Source organism: Apteryx mantelli, chromosome 19 (assembly GCF_036417845.1).
Source record: "Apteryx mantelli isolate bAptMan1 chromosome 19, bAptMan1.hap1, whole genome shotgun sequence".
NCBI lineage: Eukaryota > Metazoa > Chordata > Aves > Apterygiformes > Apterygidae > Apteryx > Apteryx mantelli.
This window is the reverse complement of record NC_089996.1, coordinates 7,892,511-7,914,688: the sequence shown is the minus strand read 5'-3', so window position 1 is coordinate 7,914,688 and position 22,178 is coordinate 7,892,511. Positions and strand designations below refer to the sequence as shown.

The 22,178-nt window shown below is 53.3% G+C and overlaps 1 protein-coding gene across 4 annotated transcripts in view; it reads right to left on the bottom strand.

Annotated features, from left to right (window-relative positions):
* SEPTIN9 (septin 9) overlaps positions 1–22,178 on the bottom strand; it is a 169,421-nt gene that overhangs the window by 68,853 nt on the left and 78,390 nt on the right. For all 4 annotated transcript variants that reach the window (XM_067308114.1, XM_013950309.2, XM_013950308.2 and 1 more), the window contains one exon: positions 5,674–6,333. In XM_067308114.1, coding sequence (XP_067164215.1) covers positions 5,674–6,333 — 660 coding nt within the window. The remainder of the gene's footprint in view (positions 1–5,673; positions 6,334–22,178) is intronic.

The window sequence follows — 22,178 nt, the reverse complement described above, 5'->3', positions numbered from 1 at the left end:
CCAAAGAGCAAAAGCTACTCAGCCACTCAGCCCCAAAGAAGATCGGAAAGACCCATAATGGAAAGCTGCAGGGTCCCGGTCCCGAGGAAGCCTGGTACCTCCAGGCTAAGGGAGGTTATACACCTCTCCCAGGGGTTTAGGAAGAAGCAAAGGAGGCTCATGTGGTTGCCCTCCTTTCCCAGGGCGGTACAGGACATCTCAGGCAGAGATGCTGCTCCAGACTGGACCAGAGAGGAAGAGGGACAGAAGCAGGAGAAGGTGGAGTCTGAACAAGGCAGCAGCCCACCAGCTGCAAGGTCAGTAAGGGTGATGAAAGAGGGAGATGTGTTTCCAGTCCGCCACGCCAAGCCGTGCGCTGTATCAGAGTGCGTAATGCCTGCCGGGATGCAAGTCCGGGCAGCTCAGGCACCATGCTAGCTCAGCTCTATCACCCTCCGTACCCGAGTTACCGGCTCTGCAGAGCGCTGCTCAGCGCTATGTGGAGGAACCCGATTCAGCCAAGCTAGCGTGGGCATCTCCGCACCATGCTCAGACCTGCCCCAGAGGGGCCAAGAGGTCACAGGAGATTGGTCCCCAGGAGGAACCGAGCCTCAGCTAACAGCTCCTCCCTGGCCAGCACCCCAGGGCCTGGGAGTTACCTGCTACCTGTGCCACTGGCTCCACAAAGGTTGCTGCCACCCACGAGCTGGCTGCTGAGGTTCTGATCACACATTGACAAAACACAACACAACTCAGAAATGAAAAGCTCCTGAGAAGCAACTCCTCTCTCCTCCCCTCGGATGAATTCCTTAGGTTAGGGTAGCATCATGTTGGCAGGACTTAAGAAAAAAAGGAAGGAAAAGTCTGCATCCTTGCTACATATTCTGGGGAGCCAAGCCTAGAGGGAACCTCACACTGCAGGGCTATCAAAGCAGTAAATCAACACACAACAATGTGGAAGGGGAATAAAAGGAAGATATAGATAACTATGCTGTATGCAGTTGTATTTGGATATTACTATTTGGGTGAAGTCCTACAGCGTGAGGTCAGTCTGCCCACATCTGGCACCACCCTGTGGTCTCTGAAGCAGCAGGTTCTCAGACAGCATTTCCCCTTACCCTCTCTCTTTTTTTTTTTTTTTTAATTGCTTGAGCCTCTTGCTCCCCTTTGCCTGTTCTCTGCCTGCATACAGCCATTGCATATTCCTGCTTCAAATTTCTCTGTTCCACCCCAAGATATATTTATAACAAACCATATCATCTGGCTCCCCACCCCAGTCCTTGTCCAGCAAAGCCAGTCTCAGCCCCAGCCAGTCTACCTCCAGCCCCACAACTTCCATCCCAGCTTCTAGCTGGCTCCCTGTGCCATGGCCTTGAATATCAGATGCCACCAAGCCCTACCCTTCTTACCCAAGACCATGTATCCCCTGTCTACATAGATTCTCCCGGAAAATTTTTTTTTGTTTCCTCATTTTCTCCTGTCCGAAGCCCAGGTCCACACTACCTTTCCTTAGCTGCAGAGCCTGGATGTCCTTGGGGAGGGAAGCCCAACTTTGCCAAGGATGGTGATACAGTGCTACAGCACATCTCACCCCCGGTCCAGGCTCAGCTCCGTTTACCCAGCAAAGAGGACACTAGCATCTACCTCGTCTCCTATCTTCCTACCTCCAGTGGTCTAATTCAAGTGTTAAACCCCTTTGCACAACTGCAGGAGCGCAGAGAATGTCCTCTGAGATGTGCAGCAGAGTGCAGGAAGGAGATGGAGAGGGAAAATAGAGGTGGGAAGGAATTTTTCTTAGTGTTGTGCCTCACCAAGATACCTTCTGCACTCCTCCAACCTTGAGAACCACTGCTCCAGAGTGATCTCAGCCTAAGCAACCAGCCACGGCAGTCCTAATGAAGCCGAGCGCTGTGATTATTCCTTTCCTTTGTGGTTTGCTCTGAACTGCTGAGCTCGCGGTGATTGCCCTTCTCCTCCAACTGGCCTCTTCCTGCACAACACGCTTTCCTGCATACCTTCAGCAAAGGCAGCTGGGCTGGGACAAGGGGTTAACAGCAAGGGAGCACTGCTGAGCCACTGGCAGCTGGAGCTCTGGGGAAATAAAGGCAAGTCCCAGCAGGGGCTGGAGGCAATGAGGAGCTGGAGGCAGCAAGGAGCTGGTAATTGCTTTCCCTACTCAGCTGTTTCTGCTGGAGAGCGGCAGGGGCCACAGGAGCAAGGAGTTTCCAGCACCACGTGAGCATCCATGGTGCGACCCAAGCCCTGGGAGCACTTGGCAGCAAGAGGAAGCAGGACTTCAGGCTGCATGTTGCCTCTGCCACACAACTCAGGGAGCAAAAGTTTTCACTTTTGGGGGTTGCCATGAGGCCAGAACTGCAGCACAGCCAGAGAGCGACACCAAGTCGCCTGCAGCAGCTGCCTGGTGCCAGAAGGAGCCCACGCTGCGCTCCCGGGCATCTGCCCCATGCTGCCCTCCACGAGCCGAGCCCGCATCGCCTCCCCAGGGCTGGAAGGAGCTGAGTCACTGAGCTGTCATCAGCCTCCAAATCAAAGCTCCTTCAAAGCCGCAGAGAGAGGTTCACCTCTGGCATAAATCCTCCCATTCTACAACTCCTGAAGGGATCGGGAAAGCTTGTTTTTCCCATGGGCTATTTCATGCAGTCCCACGGTAAGGGCCATGTGCAGCTTTACAACTACTTCCTCCTGCTGCAAATAAAACCTCAGCTTTAGGATCTGTCCTCAAACGCAGATGAGAGGAGACCTCCCTGCCTGCCTTCACCCTTTCCCCAGAGAAGAGGTTCTTGCTAGCTTTTCCTTGGGGATCTTGAGGATCTTCTTTGCTTTGTTTCCATAAGTGCTGGGCACTCTTCCCTGAGTCATGTGACCCCTGCTGAAGAGCATCTAGCTCATTAACGTGGTTCCCAGATACGGAGAATCACAGGCCCCTTCTGCCTCCATGTGTGTGCACAGCTCCTGCTGCTCATCTTGCCATGATGTGGCCAAATCGGCACTCTCCCCACTCATGTGTGCCCAGCCCTGGCAGCGGGTTTATAAAACCGAAGGGTGTAAAAGAAAGGCCAGGCTTTCCCCACCCTGCTCTCAAGCCACCAAGAACTTGTGGGCTCCAGGCGCCTTGCTGCAGCTGCGTCCCCTGCCATGCCAGGCAGCCCCGGCTCCTCGCTCCGGCAGCTCCACTTGCCAGGGCCAAGACCTGCACAAGCAGGCTGAATCGAGCTCTGTTCTCCCTGAACTCCTGCCCACGCTTAGACCAGCCAGCTAGGAGGTGAGACACCCTTCAAGTGCCTGGCAGGGGCGAGCTTGAGCAGTTGCGGACCATGGGGAGGAACAACCACGAAATGGGGTCCCACATGAAAGTAGTGATGGAGGAGGTTTGAGATGTCCAGGGAAAAGGGGCACAGACTCTTGCAGCAACTCTGGGCTGTTCATCTGTGCTGAGGAGGAGAAATAAAGAGCCCGAGGCCTTCCTATCCTTTCAACTTTGTTTCCTGGCTCTTCTTGGATGCATTTCAACTGAAAGCGCCCTTTGTACCAGCACCAAGGAGCACGGCTGTCTTGCTTTGTAACGCAGACCCCGGACAGCTGGGCTGTTCGGTAAAACTCATCCTTGGCAGCTGTCCTAGGATTCTGGAGCCCTTTTTGATTCAAAGACCCCCTCCCTTTCCCCCATGGGCAGCTGTCCTGGGATTCAGCAGCTTAGATGGTCTACTGTTCTCCACAGAGTGCCCAACCATCTGTGGCTCAGAGCCTGGCACAGGAAGAAGCTCACAGCAGCCCCAACCCAGCCGCGTGAGGCCAAGCACACACCCAAGAGAGCAGATGGGCCTCCTGGACATTATTCACATTTCATCTGGGGACACGGAGCCTGCAAAGGAGGTACAGACTGAATCCCTCATACCTTACTGTACTGGCTCTTACATCTCAGCCATGCCCAGCTAGAATTAAACCAACCTGCTACCTTGTGGAAACTTTTCTCCACCCTTTAAAATGCAGCTCAGAAAAGCCATACCTAGGCCACACCTGCTTGCGGTTAGAGAAACCTCTCAAGTCTTATGGGTCTAATATCAGCTCCACCACTGACACTTGATTTGATTCTACACAGAATACATAAACCAAAACATAGTCTCTGTGGTGGCCTCATATCTGGGTGTCCACCTTGAGCTCTATGACTGCAGGTGCTGCATCACTGCTGTCCCAGTGAAGATCAGATGGAGCAGAGCACCATCCCAACTCGCTGCTGACAGGCAGCCTGGTGGCCAGGCACACAACTACACTGCACAGTGGTAGCTGGTTTCCATGGAAGACCAAACTGAGACCAGCCCTCGGGATCAGCGCCTGTCTCCAGAGATGGCTGTAACAGCACCAAGACGGTCAGGGTGCCGGTGCTGACAAACCAGCCAGGGCCAGAACCAGACCTGGGGAGGAGGAGCGGCTGCCTACCAGACTGAGCATGGCTATGAGCCAGCCCCAAAGTAGGGCTTTGAGTAGTCTCTGCTGGCAGCTCTTCCTCCCACAAACAGCTCCATCCAATGGCTCTGGGCAGGGAAGTCCTCAAGACACAACAGGGATGAGGTGCTTCTTGCACAGAGCAAGCTTTGGGGCCAAAAAGGCTGATGGTAGTAGAGAGAGTGGAGGAAGAGCTGCCTTTAGCATCAGCCACCTTTGACTTCTATCCAGACAAAACACAGCAACTGGATAGAAGAGCAGCAAAGACCCAATAGTGCCTTGTAAGGAAGTCTGGTTAACTCTTGTCTGGACCAGAGATCTGCGGGGTGGAGAGGGAAGGGAGGGCTGTTTAACTCCATGGCCAGGCAAAGACCTCCCAAGGTCACGTCTCAGCAACAGCCCTCCACCCCCTAATTAACGCACCGGTGTGTGCGTGGAGAGGCGCAGGGTGGGGTACGGAGGTCGTGGCCTCTAAATGAATGCTATGCCTCATAGAGGAGAGCGCTATTCTGTGATAGGGAATGGAAAAATAATTAAAGAGCTAGAAGAGAAAAATCTCTAAAACGTTAGGGAAAATAAATGACGGCTGGTGGGGGAGGGAAGCTGGCTTTAACGTCTAATACAGGATTAATCGAAAACAAGATAGAGCTAACATAAGCCAGGGCTCCAGTTTAATAGTGGCTCTAGTCCATGACATTTTTAGTCTTTGTCTCTGGGGCCAGAAGGACAAAAAACCCTGACTGTTGCTTATGAAGAGGCTGCTTCTGCCCCACAACCATAAGCAACGATATAAACCAACAGACACTCGTAACAGCACTTCTACAACCACCACATTTCCCAGAACGTCAAAAGCTTTTCAGGAGATACTATACAGGCAGATGAGTCTGAACACAGGAATAGAAATGGCAGAAATGTCTTTTTCTGTAAGCACTCAGGCTTTTGCCATTTCTCATTCTATTTCTTATAGCCTTGGTACCATTTTTATTCAAACTGGCAGCTCTTTCATCCAGCATAAAACCAAGCATAACAGACATGTATTTAGATGCCCCTGAGCACATATCCAAGACTGTGCAGTGACAGCACTGTAAGACATCACCACTTAAGCCAAAAGAGTAACCATTAGTGGCAAATGCCTCTTGAAGTCTTGCAAAACCTCTTATCAACTGGTAAGGAACAAAGGCAGGTATCAGCCAACGCGTTATCCAAGCAGTTACCCGGAGATGTACTCACCTTCTTCTCTCTTTGGTGGGCTTTCGATCACCACGGGTTGTGGCTTTGGTTCTGGTGGGGGAGGCTGGCTGGGTAGAGAAGGCTCCAAATTCTCCATCTGTCGGACTGGCGGGGCTGGGACCTCGGCAGCCTTCGCTACCTGAATTTCCACTCGTTTAGTGGCCAGATCGGGCACCGGCGCACTAGCTGCATCAGCTCTCCGCTGGGGCATCTCTGGGATCTTTGATACTGGTGCTTCCACCCTCCGGAGACCTGGCTCCTGTGGCTTGCCTAGTGTGATCTCAGTCCTTCTTGGGGTGGGCTCAGGAGGTTTGTGCCCCAGCACATCTGCTCTTTTGAGGCCAAACCTTGATAACCCTGAGGTGGAGTTCTCCACCTGCTTGGATGAGATGTCAATGGAGATTTCTGTTCTTCTGGACACCGGCTCAGGCAGTTTGGGTCCAGAGAGCTCCACTCTCCTCAGAGACGACTTGGGTGATCTTTGGCCTGTGGGGTCTGCATGCCTGGCAGATGGCTCCGAATTCCTGGCACCAAGTTCCTGAAACTTCTGTGTGGAGCTGGACACAGTGGATCTGAGGAGGGTGTTTGGGGTCCGTCTTTGTGGGGTGGAGGAATTTGAAGACTGATCTACCTCCTCGACCTCAAAAGATCTTTTCAGAGCTGAAAGACAGTAAACAGAATTTGGAATTTAGTTATCATCCATCTGAGCATCTCAAAAGACACTTACAGATATTCCCTGAGCCTCTTAACCCCATTGCTGCTCCTCCCTTCCATCATGCGAGGATTAATAACACCGTTTAATGTATGTGGGAACTGAGAGGTCAGGCTCTGTCTCTTCAGGGAAGTTATAAACTCGATAACCCAGGAACTTCAGTTCCAGAAATGTAACCCAGAGTACAAACCTTCTCTGTTCTGCCCTTCATATCACCCATAGCCCATACGTGTTCAAAGCTGCATCACTCTCCCCATGACAGCGCAGCAGAGTGGAGCAGCACAGCACTGGGACTCAGAGGAAGCCCGCTGCCTACAGCATCGTCTTACTCCGAGCACCTAACTTTTCCTCTCCAATCTAAAAGGATGCACAGATAAACACAGGCTTCCCGGGGACTGCTGCCAACGAAGTCCAAGTCCAGAATGTTAAAACAATCTCAGAAGAACAACAAATCCATACGAATGCAACAACAAAAAAACAAAGGTGGCAGACACAGAAGCTCATATTCTTAAAAACAATCCTAGAGAACCTCTTAGCCAAAGATTAATGTGCTTTAAAAACATGATACCCCCAATACATGGAAGGGGCCAACTGGGAGGCCTTAGGAACATCCTAAATCCAAATATCATCATCCCCATAAAGTTAGGAGGCAAAGAGATTGATTGATACACGCAACATCACAGAGTTAGAACTGAGATTCAAGAGAACAGATTTTCCAATTTATGCTTGGAAAGAGACAGCAGAGACCTCTGCTTTCATCAGGATCCAGCATCACGCAGGATCTGACACTGCCTCTCTCAATCACTTACACCACATGCTGTAGCGAGCAACCTGGAAGCACAGGTCACCACTGTACAGCACAGAAACATTCAAACAAAGTCGAATGACGTTTGAACTTGTTCCAGCTCTTCATCACAGAGGTCCCACAGGCCTGTCTGGTCCCTTCAGCACACAGAGTTCCCCCAGTATGGCAGGCTACCTAAGAATAAAAACCTCAGAATCCCCAAAGCCAGGAATCTTTCTAAGGAAACCTGACAGATGATGGTGTCAGACCTTCTGCTCACTGGCTCTGAACTGCAGTCTGTCAGAGGGGACACAACGCATCGCTGAAGGAAGCACCCAGGCTACTGATGGATATTCCCATCCTAGATTAACAGTTGAGGACCAGCAGCTGTTAGATCATGTCCTGGCTCAGGCCTGAATGGCCAAGTATGACTCATGCAGCCTCCTTTCCCCTTTCCAGCTAGACCTCATTAAAGGAATAGATGCCCTTAAGCCTAACACACATCTTAATCCATACAGAAAACATCCCTATGGAAACAAAAGGCTAAACTTAAGGGGTAGGAGGGGAGAAATGCAGGAACTGCTGTCAGATCCCATCCGAACACTACGAGATGCCAGGAGGAGCTGCCTCCAACCCTGCTTGAGCCCAGGTGCCAAGCTCCAGGCGGGCGTTGAGCGGGCAAGGATGAGGCACAGCCTTCGCCTCCAGCCGTGCACGGGGCCATGGAAGGTCCTCCTGCAAAGCCGAACCGCCGCAGTGGCAGCCTGGCCACGGGGCAGCTGCAGCGCTAATGACTAATGTGAGCATAAGCAAAGGGTCCACTTATCCGTTATATTAACAGGATCAAATCAGAGCAACTTAGGCTTTCAAAATCCTGGCCCGAGATCACACAGGACGCTAGGCGTGGGGCAGAGCACACATTTCCCTCACCCTGGGACATCTGCCCTCACCCTCTGGCCAGCCCATCTCTTCCAGGCGCCTGTGGAGAGCTTGCAAAGAGCTGCCCTCCGCGAGAAGCACCTCCTCTGCTCAACAGGGCTGGCGAGAGCCACTCCGACCCCGCCGGGGCACTGGGCCGGCCCAGGAGGCCTGGGAACCGTCAGTCCCTCTGACACATCTATTTGTCAGAGCGCGGCTTTCCTGCTCGGCAATGGGAACCAGCTGCTGCAGCCCCCTTCGGCAGCCCGGGGCAGGAAAGCAGTCCACGTGGCAGCAGCTCCAGCGCTGCTTCGCCAGCAGATTGCGAATGCAGCCGCTGCCGCTCGGCACGCACAAGCAACGCTCGTGGCAGCAGGCCTCTCGTCCCACCACCACAAGCAGGAGCTCCGTGCAGGGGCAGGCGGCGAGCCATGCTGAACAGCGGCAGAGCTGCCGCCAGGGATGTGGGGCTAGACGGCGCCAGCTTGGTGCAGCAGCTCCGCGCAGCAGCAGGCGTCACCCCGTCCGGTGCCAGCACAGGCCAAGCAGGCACCCGCAAGCTCCCATGAGCTACGGAGAGAGCCGGGTGCGAGGCTCGTGGGAGATGCATGGCAAACTCAAAGGCGTCCTGAAGGAGAGGGTGACAAAACTCGGACCTTCTGCCTTCCCAGCCTTCCTCCCTGGGCAGCAAGGACCCCCCCCCCCCCCCAAGCCAGGGGCTCACACGTCAGACACAGGCTACACAGAGGGGAGGCACCCAAGGGTTAAAATGTCCAAATAGGATATAGACTTTGGGCTTTTTTTCCTTTTTTGGGAGTGTTTCCCAAGAACTATGAAATACGAACGTCAGGCTTCAAAAACCATCCTAAAAGGTTGGGACTAGGAGCCTGCCTCAGGTGCTTGCTATTAGTAACCCTGTGAAAGCAGCTCCGCAGAAGCCCTCCACGCTCAGCAACAAACGGGGACACATGGACATGCAGGCTGGGACCGGGCTCCCCCCCAGCCGTGGTTCAGACCTCAGAGTGGGAACTGCTGGGAAGCAACCGCAGACCTGGGAATGGGCTCCCAGTGCCAAACACAGGGATGCTGCCAAAGCTGGGAGCAGCCGAAGAGCCTGGAGGCACCTGCGCTGGCAGGCTCAGGAGCACCCTGAGTCCAAGGGCCCCTTTCAGGCCCTGGCTCCCTGTACGGCTGCTTCCTCAGTCCCACAGGGAACGGCAACCTCACTCCAGCTCTGCTGCCATTGCATCCCAAAGCTGCTGCGAAGAGGAAGGAGCTGTCAGGGGTGCACAGCTGGACAGCCCCGGGGACGGGCACAAGCCAGGACGGGCAGGGAAGCATACGTAGTGCAATGAAACATCCTTTACCCTGCATATTAATCTGACGGAAATGGCACTAGAGAAGCATCCGGTGAATCATTTCAGTAGTTCGTGAGGATCAGCATCATCAGGCAGCCGTTGTGCCTGGCCTTGCACAAGCGGCAGCCGGCCGGTCCCTGCCTCCACGAGCCAGTTAGCATCACTCTGCCTAAGGCACGATCCGTACAGAAACGCCGTCGGAGCCTGGGAACCCAGCATGGCTGCTGGGATATTATACTTAACCTCCCTCATTTATCCCTTCCCAGGAATTAAGAGAAACACCTATTTATAGACAGCATTTTCCAGGTAATGAGATTGTCTATCAGGAGAAGTTAAGTGTCCGTGCAGTTGAACGGCCCGCTCAGAAACCATGCAGACTTTATTACTGTTAAGAGAGGCAAGCGCACAGCAAGCACCAAAGCACATGACCTAATACCTGCCACATAAAACCCAGCAAAGGTCCCACCAAGGCCAATTAACAATGACAAAATGGCCTGTCTTGCATCTCAAACATTCATACGGGGGGCAAGGAGGGAGAGGAGGCAGTAAAAAAGTAGTCCACAAGCAGGTGACGAGACTAGTTTCATCCTCCACGGAAACGCAGCCACCGCCGGGGTGGACGCAGCCACCGCAGAGGACGGCCACACGCTCCGGGGCATGCCGGAAAGGCGATTTATCCAGGCCAGCCCGCAGCAGGAGGGGAGAAGTCAGAGGATGAAGCGCCATGGCCCGCGCCAGTGTTTGGCCAGGATGCTCCGCTAACGTCCGCCTTTGCGGGAAGGGTTGCAGAGCCCTGGGTGGCATGGCGGGCACGGGCCTGGAGTGCCACCTACTGAGCCGCCCGTGCCACTCCGGGGGGGAAAATGAGAAGCGGATAAAGCCTTTAGGAAAACAGTTTTCCTCCATTTTATCTGCCCTGTTTTCTGAATAAACTGAAAGGTCTCATGAGAGCCTCCAGTTTAAAGTCCCAAAGCCTCTGCAGAGGGACTAGGGTTTCTGGGGGCACAGGTTCTCCCCGAGCTGGCTTTGCTGCCACCCCGGGCACAGACTTTTCTGCCATTTTCCTTCTCCATCATGCCTTAATCCAAAAAAAATAAAATTTCAGCAATTTTTTCCCCCCAGGTCAAGAATTGAAAAAATAGGCAAAAGTCAAGCCCAGTTTCCACTTTGAAAGAAAATAAAGGGTGCAGAAGGGATAATCTGACCAGGAGCCCCTCCGCTATCTTGAAGCAAAGCCGCTTGTGGGAAAAGGGAGCTCAGCGGAGGACACTGTGTTACCATGCCTTGCCACCCCTCTGATGGATGTGATCAAAATTTTGTCTATGTCAGGCTTTTAAAGCCTGCTCACCACTCGTCCATCCAGCCAATTCAGTCTCATTTTATTGCCTTCAGCAAAGACACCTAATAATCTAATGACAGATGTGTCTGGAGGAACACACGTAAAGTAAATGCTCTCAAGGAACCCGATAGCAAAGGCAACACGAACACTTTGAGAAGCACTGACACGTCTCTCTGCTTAGTGAATATTCCTCTGGAAATTTCTCTGAACCAAGTGACACAGGAATCTCTTTTTGACCCGATAACGAGCTTTTGATACAAACAGCCCAACTGACCTCCAGGCATCATTGGATAAACTGTCTTTATCACTTTAGCTCCTTTTAGTCCCCATGCAATTTGCTATTTCCAAAAGAAATGATGTCATCAGTGACCATGCTGTGGTTAACGGAAATGTGGGAAAGCTTAAGGCAAACCTGCCCAGTACAGCCATCCCCTGCCCTAACTGAAGGATGCAACACCTCAAAATGGCTTTTCTGCATGCAAAAAAAAAACCAAAAACAAAAACAGGAAAAGCTCAAAACTCACATAAAAGGGGGTTCAAAAAGTTTAAGAAGGAAGAGCTGCAAAACCACGACTACAGCCACAGAAGACTCAAGCAGCCCAAATAACACTCCCGTGCCAGCACTATGTCCTCCAGCTGGCAGCAAGGGGTGGGGGGCTGAACAAGTAACCTGCATCCCCAAATAAGGGCTGGAAAAAGCTTAGCACAATTTCTGAGAGCAAAACCACTGGGACCCCTGGGACCCCATGGCATTCCCTATCCCCACAATGGTGTCACTGATCTGCCTGTGAGCAGCTCTCAGAGCTTTGCCCATCCTTGGCTTTCCAAAGTATAAGATGTCCATCTTATGACTCTGGTTGCACAAGGATTTTGGTACCCAGCTAGTCATGCCAGCACATTTGGCCACTTCTGTTCTGAAGAATCAGATTTGAAGACTGTGAAATGAGGGGAAATCTCCCCAGTGACAACACTGACCTGCCAACCAGCTCCACAAAAAGCACCTACCAAATTCAGAGGCTTTTAGAGAAATCACTTTGGAAGCTCTGCAACTTCTTCCTTGTTAAACTGGGGAAGAGACAACTGGAGCAAGAAAGTGGGGGAGAACTTGCTGATCCAAATCTGGAGAGCACCCGGGGTAGCCTGGAGCCGGGCAGCAAAGCCATGTTGTCCTCGGAGGGTCCTGACCCAACTCCAGCTGGGCCTGGAGAGGTCAAACCTCCCACGCTCCAGAAAGGAGAGTGGCTGCAACAACCAGGGCTCGTCTCCACCTCTCAGGCAGAGACCTGCTGCCTCCAGCGCGCTCCTCAACGCCCGCGAAGCTCGCTCGAGGACACCGTCCTGCACTGAGCGTCGCCCTTGGCCCAACCAACCCGTCACTGCTCCGGAGCTTCCCTGCTCGGCATCACCTCTCTCCGGCTCTTTGCACAGCAAAGCAGAAAGACCTCAGGAAGCAAAACAACTCTCGGAAAAAAAAAAAAAAAAAGAAGAGAAAAGCTTAAAAATAGCCTGTCCTGGCCGGAGCCAAGAAAGGAAAGTAAACAGCCTCTGCTCCAAACGACCCGCCTCCAGGCTTCCTGCGGGGAAGCTGGCTTATTAATTCAAACAACAGCAGCCGAGAGAAGGCCGGCGCTGCCGCGGAGGCCCGAGGCAGGCCTTGGCCACCCGTGGCCCCCTCTCGCCACCCCACCGGCCTCCAGGCCGCCCGTCCCCGGCATTGGCACCGAAACGTCCCCTCTGAGGGTGGCCCAGGACCTCCCGGCTGCCGGGCGTCCCCTCGGGGCCCGGCCGCCATCCAGCCCCTTGGCAGAGCCCCCCAGGGAGCTGCAGTTCGCCCGGCCTCCGCCCGCCGCGGGGCAGCTCCGCGGGGACAGCCGGGCAGGGGGGGCTTCAAAAAGCACCGCCGATAATCCCGGCACCTGGGGGAGCCCCGCAGGCTTGAACCAAAGCCGGCAGCCTCGTTTCCTTCATTAAAGCAAACGCCAGGGCAGGGGGCTTTAGCGCTTGGGAAAGCGACTTCATCCTCAGAAAGCGTTCTGGCATACGTAAGAAAGCAAATTCAGGCTTCAAGTCGCACGATCTCCCTTGACTGCCGTGCTTTCTCCCTCCTTGACGCGACCGCTCTGCAGAAGCCACTTCCCCAGCGACGCCTTCCCAGCAGAGCCACATCCTGTCTCGATGCTGCGGTCGCCTGGGATCTTTCCATCGCTCTTGGGGCCGGCGCTGCGAACGCCCGCGTGCCCGGTGTCCCGCGTAGCCTGGCGCTGCCACCCACGGAAACAGCCCGGGGACGAAGCCCCGAGCCCGGCGAGGCGCGCTTGGAGGACCGGGGCCTGCCGTCCGAGCTCCTCGGGACAAAACCACACGCGCCTGACCCTAAAGCATACGGGAACGTATATTGCCAGAGAAGGAGCAAACTCTTTTTGTGTTTCTTCCTCCTCGTGCTGCCCCACGCTGCCGCCGCCGCGCCGCTCGCGCTGAGCCCACGCAGCTCCCACGCGGCAGGTCACGAGCCAGCGGCTAAAGCTGCTCTTCGGGGCTCGTGCGGATGGGGAGGAGGGGGCCGAGGCCTGGCCCAAACCCCAGCAGCTTATACGACAGCCAAGATCTTCTCGAGAAGTTGGCAGCCAGCGGCACGGCCGGGGACGCGTACCTGAACCCCCAGGACGCGAGTCCCCGCTTCGAAGCCTCAGCCGAGACCCCCAGTGAAGGCAAAGTCTCCCAGCCGACGTGAGAGCGCTCGCTGGCTCCTGCCCAAAGGCTCCGTATTTGCCGGCACGCGACGCGGATCACCGAGCTACGCGGCACAGCGTCGCCCCGGCTCTGGGGCCACGTGGGAAGCGGGGTGGTCAACAAGGGAACAGCTGCTATTTTTTTTTATTTATTAAAAAAACCCGAATGCACCAAATAACAGTCAAGGGGATGCTTTATACAAGGAAACCTCTATGCCCAGAGCTCTGGAGGAGACCAAAATAAACAGCCAGAGATGCTGCTTCCTTCAGGACCTGCGCTAACCGCTCTGCAACCTGAGCCTCGGGCTCGGCAGAGACTGCAGCGCCGAACTGCTTCCCATTAAACATCCTTCGCCCCTCGCATGGTTTCTGTAACCCCGGGGTTACATTTGCTTGCTTGCTTAAGCACTGAAAGCTTTTCTTGCGTCTTCAGACGCGCAAGAGCCTTACGGGAATGGGCCAGGCGGTCGCCCTGTTTTTTCACATGATACAATGGTATCGTTTCAGAGCGCGGACTTTCTTTAAACTGCTACCAGATGGCGACCTCCTGTTCCCGGGGAGGAAAAAGGGGGAGGCTGTGTACCGCAGGTGTCATCTTTCAACGAGCCCTTTCGAAACCCCACCACATTAACCGTTCATGGCCATTAAAGATTCCCAGATCCTTATCGCCAGACAGCAGGGCGATCGCCTCCGCTTTCTGGCCAAATCCTAGTTTAAATAGCACCGTCTCCGCTTTACTGCGCCTCTAGGGTCATTTGGGTTTGGTATTTGGAGCTGCTTACCCAAAACCACTGTCTGTGATGCTGCTGAACAGATGCCACGACCCATAAAAAGGCGGACGCGTTTTCATGCACTGAAAGACCGAGAGCTCTCCGTTGCGGGAACGGCGAGCGGGGTGTGATCACCTCGCCGCAGGCCAGAGACGGGCACCCTCCCGCTGCGGCGCGGGCTCAAGCCCCTCCGGAGAAGGGCTAAGGAGCCGCACGCTTGCCACGGGGCCGGAGCAGGAAATTTTCTACTCATCCTAACCAACATGCTCCTTGAGACGCTCAAAGCCGCTCGCGTGGCTCTCCAGGGTGCCAAAACCAGTTGCACTCGGCCGGGAGGGCAAATTCACCAGCAGCGCTGGGCAGCCGGTGGCACTACACACGCCGGTGTTCCTCCTCTCCAAAGCACTTTGTCTATTAACAGCTTCGAAGCGGCACAAGAAATTCAGATTCCTCTCTCACATCTGGGGAAACGAAGGCAGAAAAGTTTAGCAACTTTGCCAAAGCTACTGCTCACTCAATGGAAGACGGAAAACTAGTAATGCTGGATCCTGCCCCTGTGCTTGCACCAGGAGCTTTCATGCCTTTCTCTTGCCAAACAACCAACCTTGCTGCAATACATGCATATATTTTATATATGCATCTCAGAGAGAGATATATATATAAAATCTGAGATGCTATTTTATTTATATATATATATATTTTTATATGTATATATATATGATTGATAGATAAGATAGATGATGCAGTGATCTGCTGTTGCAGCACAACCCTCATATTATCATGAGCGATCAGGTGCACACACAAACACTTTTGCTGACTTTTCAAACATCACTAAAAAAAAGAAAAGGTTTCCACAGGTTTCACAGCCTAACACATAAATTGCACATAGAAGATAATGCTGGCGATGTGCTGTCAACATGCAGTGCCTTCATGAACTGTGCAAATGGCAACAAGAATTGAATTACGGCGGAAATTTGGGGATACGTGTAAGTTCAGGGCTCTGGCTTAACCAAAGATTTTCGAGCAGCATTTCACATGTATTCAGTGAGTTATAAAGACAGCCTGTAGGAACCATGCAGTAAACCCAGTCATTTCCCAGAACTGAACATGCAAAAGCAAAGTTGGAACTAAGAACAGAAGAAAAAAATAAATAAAATTCAAACTCAGATTAAGCCAAAATCCCAGATTTCCAGTCCCTATAAAGGAGTTCTAGAAAGGTCGTAGCTTTGATTCTCCACTACGCTTCAGTTTACATAATCATTAACCCTCAGCAAAATGCTTCCAGATCAGAACAGTGTATTTTACATCCATTATATTCATTTCATACCAGTACAGAAAATTACATAAAGTACAGGGTATCCAGCCCTGTATTACTGGCCCTGCCACTGGCTTTCTGGGCAGCTTTTGCCTCCGATCTGTGCTCCAGTTCCCTAAGGGGAGGAGAGAAGAGGGAAATAAATCTTCCTCTCCTCCCAGAGGACTGCAGAATCGGTTCGGTTCACTAATATTTCTAAAGTTCCTCCAAACTGCTGCCCAGCAGGCAAAATTAGGATGCAGATGGTATCACAACCCCCAGGCAGCACTGTGCTACCAACTCGCAGGGCACCAAAGCCCAGAAGGGTTAAGAGAAAAAAAACAACCATGCTCTCATTTTAGGAAGCCACAAGCACCATGTCATGTCAGAGGCCAATGCCAGCCACCGTCCCTGGTGAGTCATGAGCCCCGAAGCAGAGGTGCCCACAAGGGCCACGTCACGAGTGACTCGGGGGCGACAGGGGCTCGTTGCTGGAAGAGCGGTGATTAAACTGAATAAACCATAAAGCGATCGAACCTCTGCTCGATAATACGCTCCGATGGCTGGAAGTGCCACGTGGTGCTTAAAATGTCAAGAGAAGGGTGACTTGGTATGAGCGGCTCCCTTGCATGGTGGGGACGGGGGACCGAGGGCCCCGATGTGCCCCGCAGCCCCCCCGGTGTGCCCGTCCCCGACCCGGCCCACGCTATCAATGCTCTTCGCCCTCCCCAAATCCATCCTGGTGCTTCGCCTCCGTCTCAAGAGCGGGGACTGCCCCAACGACAGCTGCAAGACGGGGGAACGGCAAACCGAGCCTGCAGCATCCCAAGCAGCCGCCGGCTGCCCCCAACAGACGCCGGCGACGCCGCGGTCCCTGGGGACAGCTTGTTCGTAGCGGCAGCAAGATACACACAAGCCTCACAGGGCCTGACAGCAGTATAAACATGCCATCGCGTCACTCGTCCTCAACGGCCCGGGAAGCCGACTGGGCTCCCGCTGACCCCGCGGACATTGTAACGGAGGGACATGGGGAGGAGGGAGGGTAGGAGCAGAAGTGGGAGCGACGGCGGCTGCTGGCATTGCGGCGGCCGGTGGCGAGGGGAAATGCAGCAGCGTGCCGGGAGCACTCGCACAGACGTTTGGAAGACTGGCAGCTGCCTCCAAAGAGGAACAGGAATACTCTTCCTCAGTAAACTAAATGTGCCTCAAAACAAAACAGAAAGTCATCCCTTCTGTGTTTCCCCATATCTGCACTTCCAATGACCTTACAGAAGAAACACCAAAGCCCCTGGGCTCCCAGGAGGCATCTCCCAGCCTTGCCATGCTCCTCCTCTCCAGAACGAGTCCCAGGCGACCAGCATCATTTTGTGCCAGGTGCTGTTTCCCCCACTATCAACCTGGCTGTGTGCCCTGGGCCATGTTGGAGGACATTCAACTCACCAGGAGCCAAGGGCTGTATAAGTTGTGAAGGCTACTCAACTGCCACCTCCACCCAAAGGGAGGGCGGCCGTGCAGACTGCCATGGTACTCTCAGCATCCCTTGTCCCGCAACCTATGTGATCCTGAAGTCTTTGGATGTGCTTTTGATCTTCCCTGGAGAACTCACTTGGGGCATTTCACACCCTTTTCATGTCACAAGCTGCAAAGTGCTGGAGGCAGATCCCAGTCCCCCTCTCAGGAAAGGCTGGACCCAGAGTGTTGGCTCCTTTGACAGAGCAGTCCGAAAGTGGACTCTGCAGTCACAGCCCAAGTTCAGGCTCTCTTCCAGCTCACTGCAGAAAATGGCAATTGCAAATACACAGGCAGTGGGGAAAGACTCCCTGCTCACTGACCCTGTTGTACCAACTTTGTGGGCGCAGATAACCCTGTCATGATGCCATATTCCAGCACTAACCTAAGTCACCTGAGACTCAACCTCGCTATAAAAGTTAGCCTGAGCTTGTACACCTGAGTTATACACCTAGCCAAGAGCACACAGGGGGAAAAAAAGGAAGAGGACAGCAAGTGAGCTGCAAGGGACAATTTGGTTGGTGGCAGTGACAGGATAAGCATCGCTGCTGTCACCAGCTGCAGCACCCAAGCATCAGTCCAACTTCCCAAGAGGCCAGTTAACAGCCTTGAAGCACCCTGCAACCCAAGGCTGGAGAGGCAGAGAAGATGGGGACAGGAGCTGGACAGGGACAGATCTCAAGTTCCAGTGGGGATACACACTCAAAGAGAGAAAAGGCAAGGGGTCCTCTTCGTGTTTCAAAGATAAAGGTCCTGCTAGCAGCCATAACTAATGATCCACTGGCGCTTCAGCCAAATGGGAGCTGCAAATATCCTGGTATTCACAGTATCTACACCTGGACCCCCTCTGAGGGACAGGGCATGTCCACAGAGCAGTCAGAGGTGCAACAGCCACACACAGACGTTCCCGCGCCAACTGAACCTAGCTACTTGGGTACCAACAACAGGACATCTACAGCAATGCTAGGAGAGGCAGGGGAACAGGCTGCACTGGCACCCACGATGTCTTGCCTTTTTGGCATGCAAACCAGCTGAAAGCCAGCTTGCACAAGCCACGCACCCTGGAGTCACAGATCCCGAGAGCAGCCTAAGTGTCCCCAGGAGCCCCAAGCGCTGAGTTCTGTCCAGCAGCTTTGGAGAAGCAATCACAGTAAAAGCCTGAGTCACAGCTGTCAGGAGATAAGCGCTTTCATTAATCTAGGGGCAGTTTTTCAGAACAAGTCAGGAATAACAATAAACCTCTTCATTGCCCGAGGCCTGCTCCTCCCCAGCATCCCTCACGGGACAGGGGAAGAAGCGAGGTCTCAGTGGTTTCAGGGCCACTCAAGACAGCAGCAGAGCTGGCAGATTCAAAACTGCTGCCTGCTCCGTGGGCAGAGAAGAGGGGTGCCAGAACCAAACGGGACCTGGTACACGTGAAATGAAAGGTGGCTGGGACACAATCCTGGTCCGTGCTGAAGGACACGATGGGGCGGCCCAGCAAGCAGCCAGCCCACCGCTGTCCCATGAAGAGTTCCCATGATGGTGTCTGATCCCCATCAAACAAGCACTTCCTCATCAGAAACCAGACCTGGACCCATGAACTCATTTTCCAGGTATCAAACAGCCTCAACGAGGCAGTGACTTAGTGTTGCTTGGCCTGTTGCCTCAGTGTCCCACTTCTCCTGATCACAAAAGTGCCCTCCAGATCTCACTGCAGCATGAGGAGAACAGGAGGGAGGAAGGTCAGGAAAGGGAACGAGCCTGCATAATGGGACTGCAGAAATACATTGCCTTAAGTATCAGAGCTAGAAACATGAATATCTGGAGTGATTATGGGCTCTGAAGTCTCCATTATTGTCTTTGGATCTATGACAAGTCCCAGTCCGGGTTGCGCTGCTGCTGTCTGGGTTCTGGCTCCTGGGAAAACGGGCTGTTCAGCTCCTTGAAAGGAGAGAGGAAGCCAGGCTGAAAAACAGAAATTAGATCAGCACCCCGGCAATGCAGCCACGGGCAAGCACCTCTGATGTGCCAGGACCCTCACTCTGCAGCAGGTTTGCTGGCATTTATTGGCCTAGAGATGTAGGCACGGTCTCTAGGCCGTGTTAGTGTAACCCAAAGTGCACCAGAGGTGCTTCCTACTCACTCTGCTGTCATAAACCACCAACCAGCAATTAGCAAAGAGCAAAGCAGGAGAGTGATTACATTTTAGGTGAGCCTAAAATTCAGGAAGAGGTTACCAGGATGCCAGAGACTGGCGAGTATTTGGATGGGCCAGTATGGTGTACGCGCCAAAAGCTTGAGTTACCTCCAGGCACCAGCAGCGTGCTTGCGCAGCCAAAGTAGCCAAGCTGGCTCAGGCATAAAGCCCTCACCCACACCCTGTCCCTTCCCATCTAACCACTTTTGACAGGTGTCTATTATTAGTGCAACACTCTGCTCAGTTTGTCCAAGACTGATCTCAAGGGGATCGCGAGAGCTCACCCATACCAGCCAACACTGGACGCTCTCCATCCTGACACCGAGCCAAGGACACGCTGCTCCACGCTGGAGCGCTTGCCCACCCCCGAGGAGAGGCAGCCCAGCCCTCGTTGCATAAGATGACTATTAGCAATGACCTTTGGATGATCCTACATCCTAACCAGGGCCAAAGGCTATCCCTAGAGCCCAGCTCATGTGCACAAAGAGATCCCTGTCCTGTTCCTCCCTTTCCCACCCCCTCACAACCTCTTTATTCCCAAGGAACTAAATATACACGGGGAAAAAACAACCTACTCATGCAGGTCTCCATTGCTGTTAACAGACAGATACAATTTTTCCACTCTGAGCATGGAACACCAGCTCTGTTGGGAAAAGATAACTCATGCCTTCCCACAGGCACTTTCCTTGGGCTGTTCGGCCTTTCACACCACGTGTTGATTTGGCAGAACACTTCCAGCCACCCCAGCCTTTTATCTCCGATTCGGAAACATAGCTAGGATGGGAGAAAGAGAGAGAAAAAAAAAACTCTCAGAGGTCTCCATAAAGGTTTCTGAGAATATTAGAGGTGGCAGCCTGTCTTGGAGCAGCACACATGGCCCATCAGCTGGGAGAGCGGAAGCTGATTCTACCCACACAAGCCTGATGATAAAAAGTATCAGAAGAGACTAGTTACAACCTCATTTTTGGGGACAGTCAAGGAAATCCAACAACTGGAGCATTCGGGAGCGTTGCCTCAATTCTAGATGTAATCTGAAAGATCTCTTTGTGTTTCCTTTTCCAGGCATTGAACCTCCACGCTCATGGGACTGTTAGTCACATACCTGGTCTCCCACCCTGGTCCCATGCAAGTGAGCGCAGAAGCACAGCTGATAGCTTGCCCTGCCAGCCCACAGCAAGGCTTAAAGGACAGCAGGAGAAGCCTGAACCCAAAGGAGACAGTTATGGAAACACCAGGCACATCCCCTCTCCCGGGCTTCTCACCATATTGAATTCAAGTCACATCACCCACATAACATTGTGACTATCCCTCTGGCGCGTTACTGCTAATATTAGCACCACGGTTGGATCTCAGCATCTGCAGCATGCAGGCAGCAGCTGCTCCCCTAGCAGCACGCAGCAGGAATGCGAGCCCCGGGCAGCCTCGGGGATGAACCGCAGCCACGCGGCCCAAACAGAGCCCATGCGTTCGCTGAAGGAGATTTTAAGGACTGCAGGGATGAGCCCATGAGATTTGCACACAGAGAAATGCTGATTTTTAATACGGCCCCCTTAGGAAAACAACCTGGCTGCCTGTTTTAGTCTTCAATGAAAACCACAGCACAACTCAGGACCTCATTGAGACACAGCCTGTGCTGAAATACTGTAAGCGGCGTGCGGCGGGCAGTGCAAGAAGCATGTGGCGGTGGGGTGTCCAATGCCAGAAGAACCAGAAAACCCTTCCCCATCAGGAGCGATGGCTGCTGGCAGGGCTGGGGGGCTCCCGGCCCTCGCAACGCCCAGCTCCATGGCAGCGTACAGCTACCGCGACTGCGACGCAGCCAAGGCTTGCACGTTGACAACTGCACGCTCCATGAGCGGTGCGTGTCCCACGCTGGCTGCCTGGGGCAGCTCAGCTTTGCGATGTTATCCCAGATTTCACAAGATCCATGTCTGGGCTTGGGCTAAGGCAAAAGAATAAGTCAGGGAAAGCTCTCCAGAGGATTAACCACTGTCAACAAAGGCTGCCTTGAGGTTTCTGCCAGAGCAAAGCTACAAGCCTTCATGTCCTACCCAGCCTCTAGTTCTACCAATTACGTTCTACCCCACGACGCTACCCTGCAATTTCATGCGATTACAGCACCACGCGGCATTTACTGTCATTTGCCATTTGCATCTGCTATGAAATTCTGTGCTCCGACATGATTACGAGGAATCGAATCTGGTGTTAATTGACAGCATTGGCAAAGAGCGTTCAGCATCGTGGCTGCCAACTCACCATCAGCAATTCCCAGCAAAACCGACCCTCAATTACCCCTGCGATTGCGTTTGGTAACAGGCATGTTTCCCTGGAGAGGGCCAGAGACACAGATCTCTTCTGCCTCTCTAAGTAACACACATTAGAGCATGTGTGCGCGGTGCTTTGAAATCCTTAAGAAAAGGCATCAGTACCCCACTACGGAGTTATCTTTGGACATTATCACAAGCCACCAAAGATGCAAGTTTCTTAATCTTCAGGATCCCACGATGTCTACAGTTGAATATCTAAGACGCTGGCATTACAGGATCAGTCAACCTGAACAGGATCAGGGCAGTCTGGGGTCTACACACAAACACACACACAAAGTTAACACACCGCACAAGAGTCCCACCACCTGGTCTGAGTACTGCAACGAGCTCCCTTCCACACTGCTCCCAGGTACATATTTCAGGTTACGGAAGCGGAGCTGGCTGCAGTCCCCTCTCTGCTGCACCGCGAGGCTGGCTGCCCCAGGGCACCGCTCCATTTTGGATCAGCCCTGACAGTCTGATGGCAGACGTGAGCGTGGGAAGTACTGGCACAATCAAGGCTGCACCAGTGACGCTTCAGAAGACCTGCCAAAGTCTGGAAACCCAGAAGAGTAACTATTACGTTCTGCAAATCTTGGCAAACCTA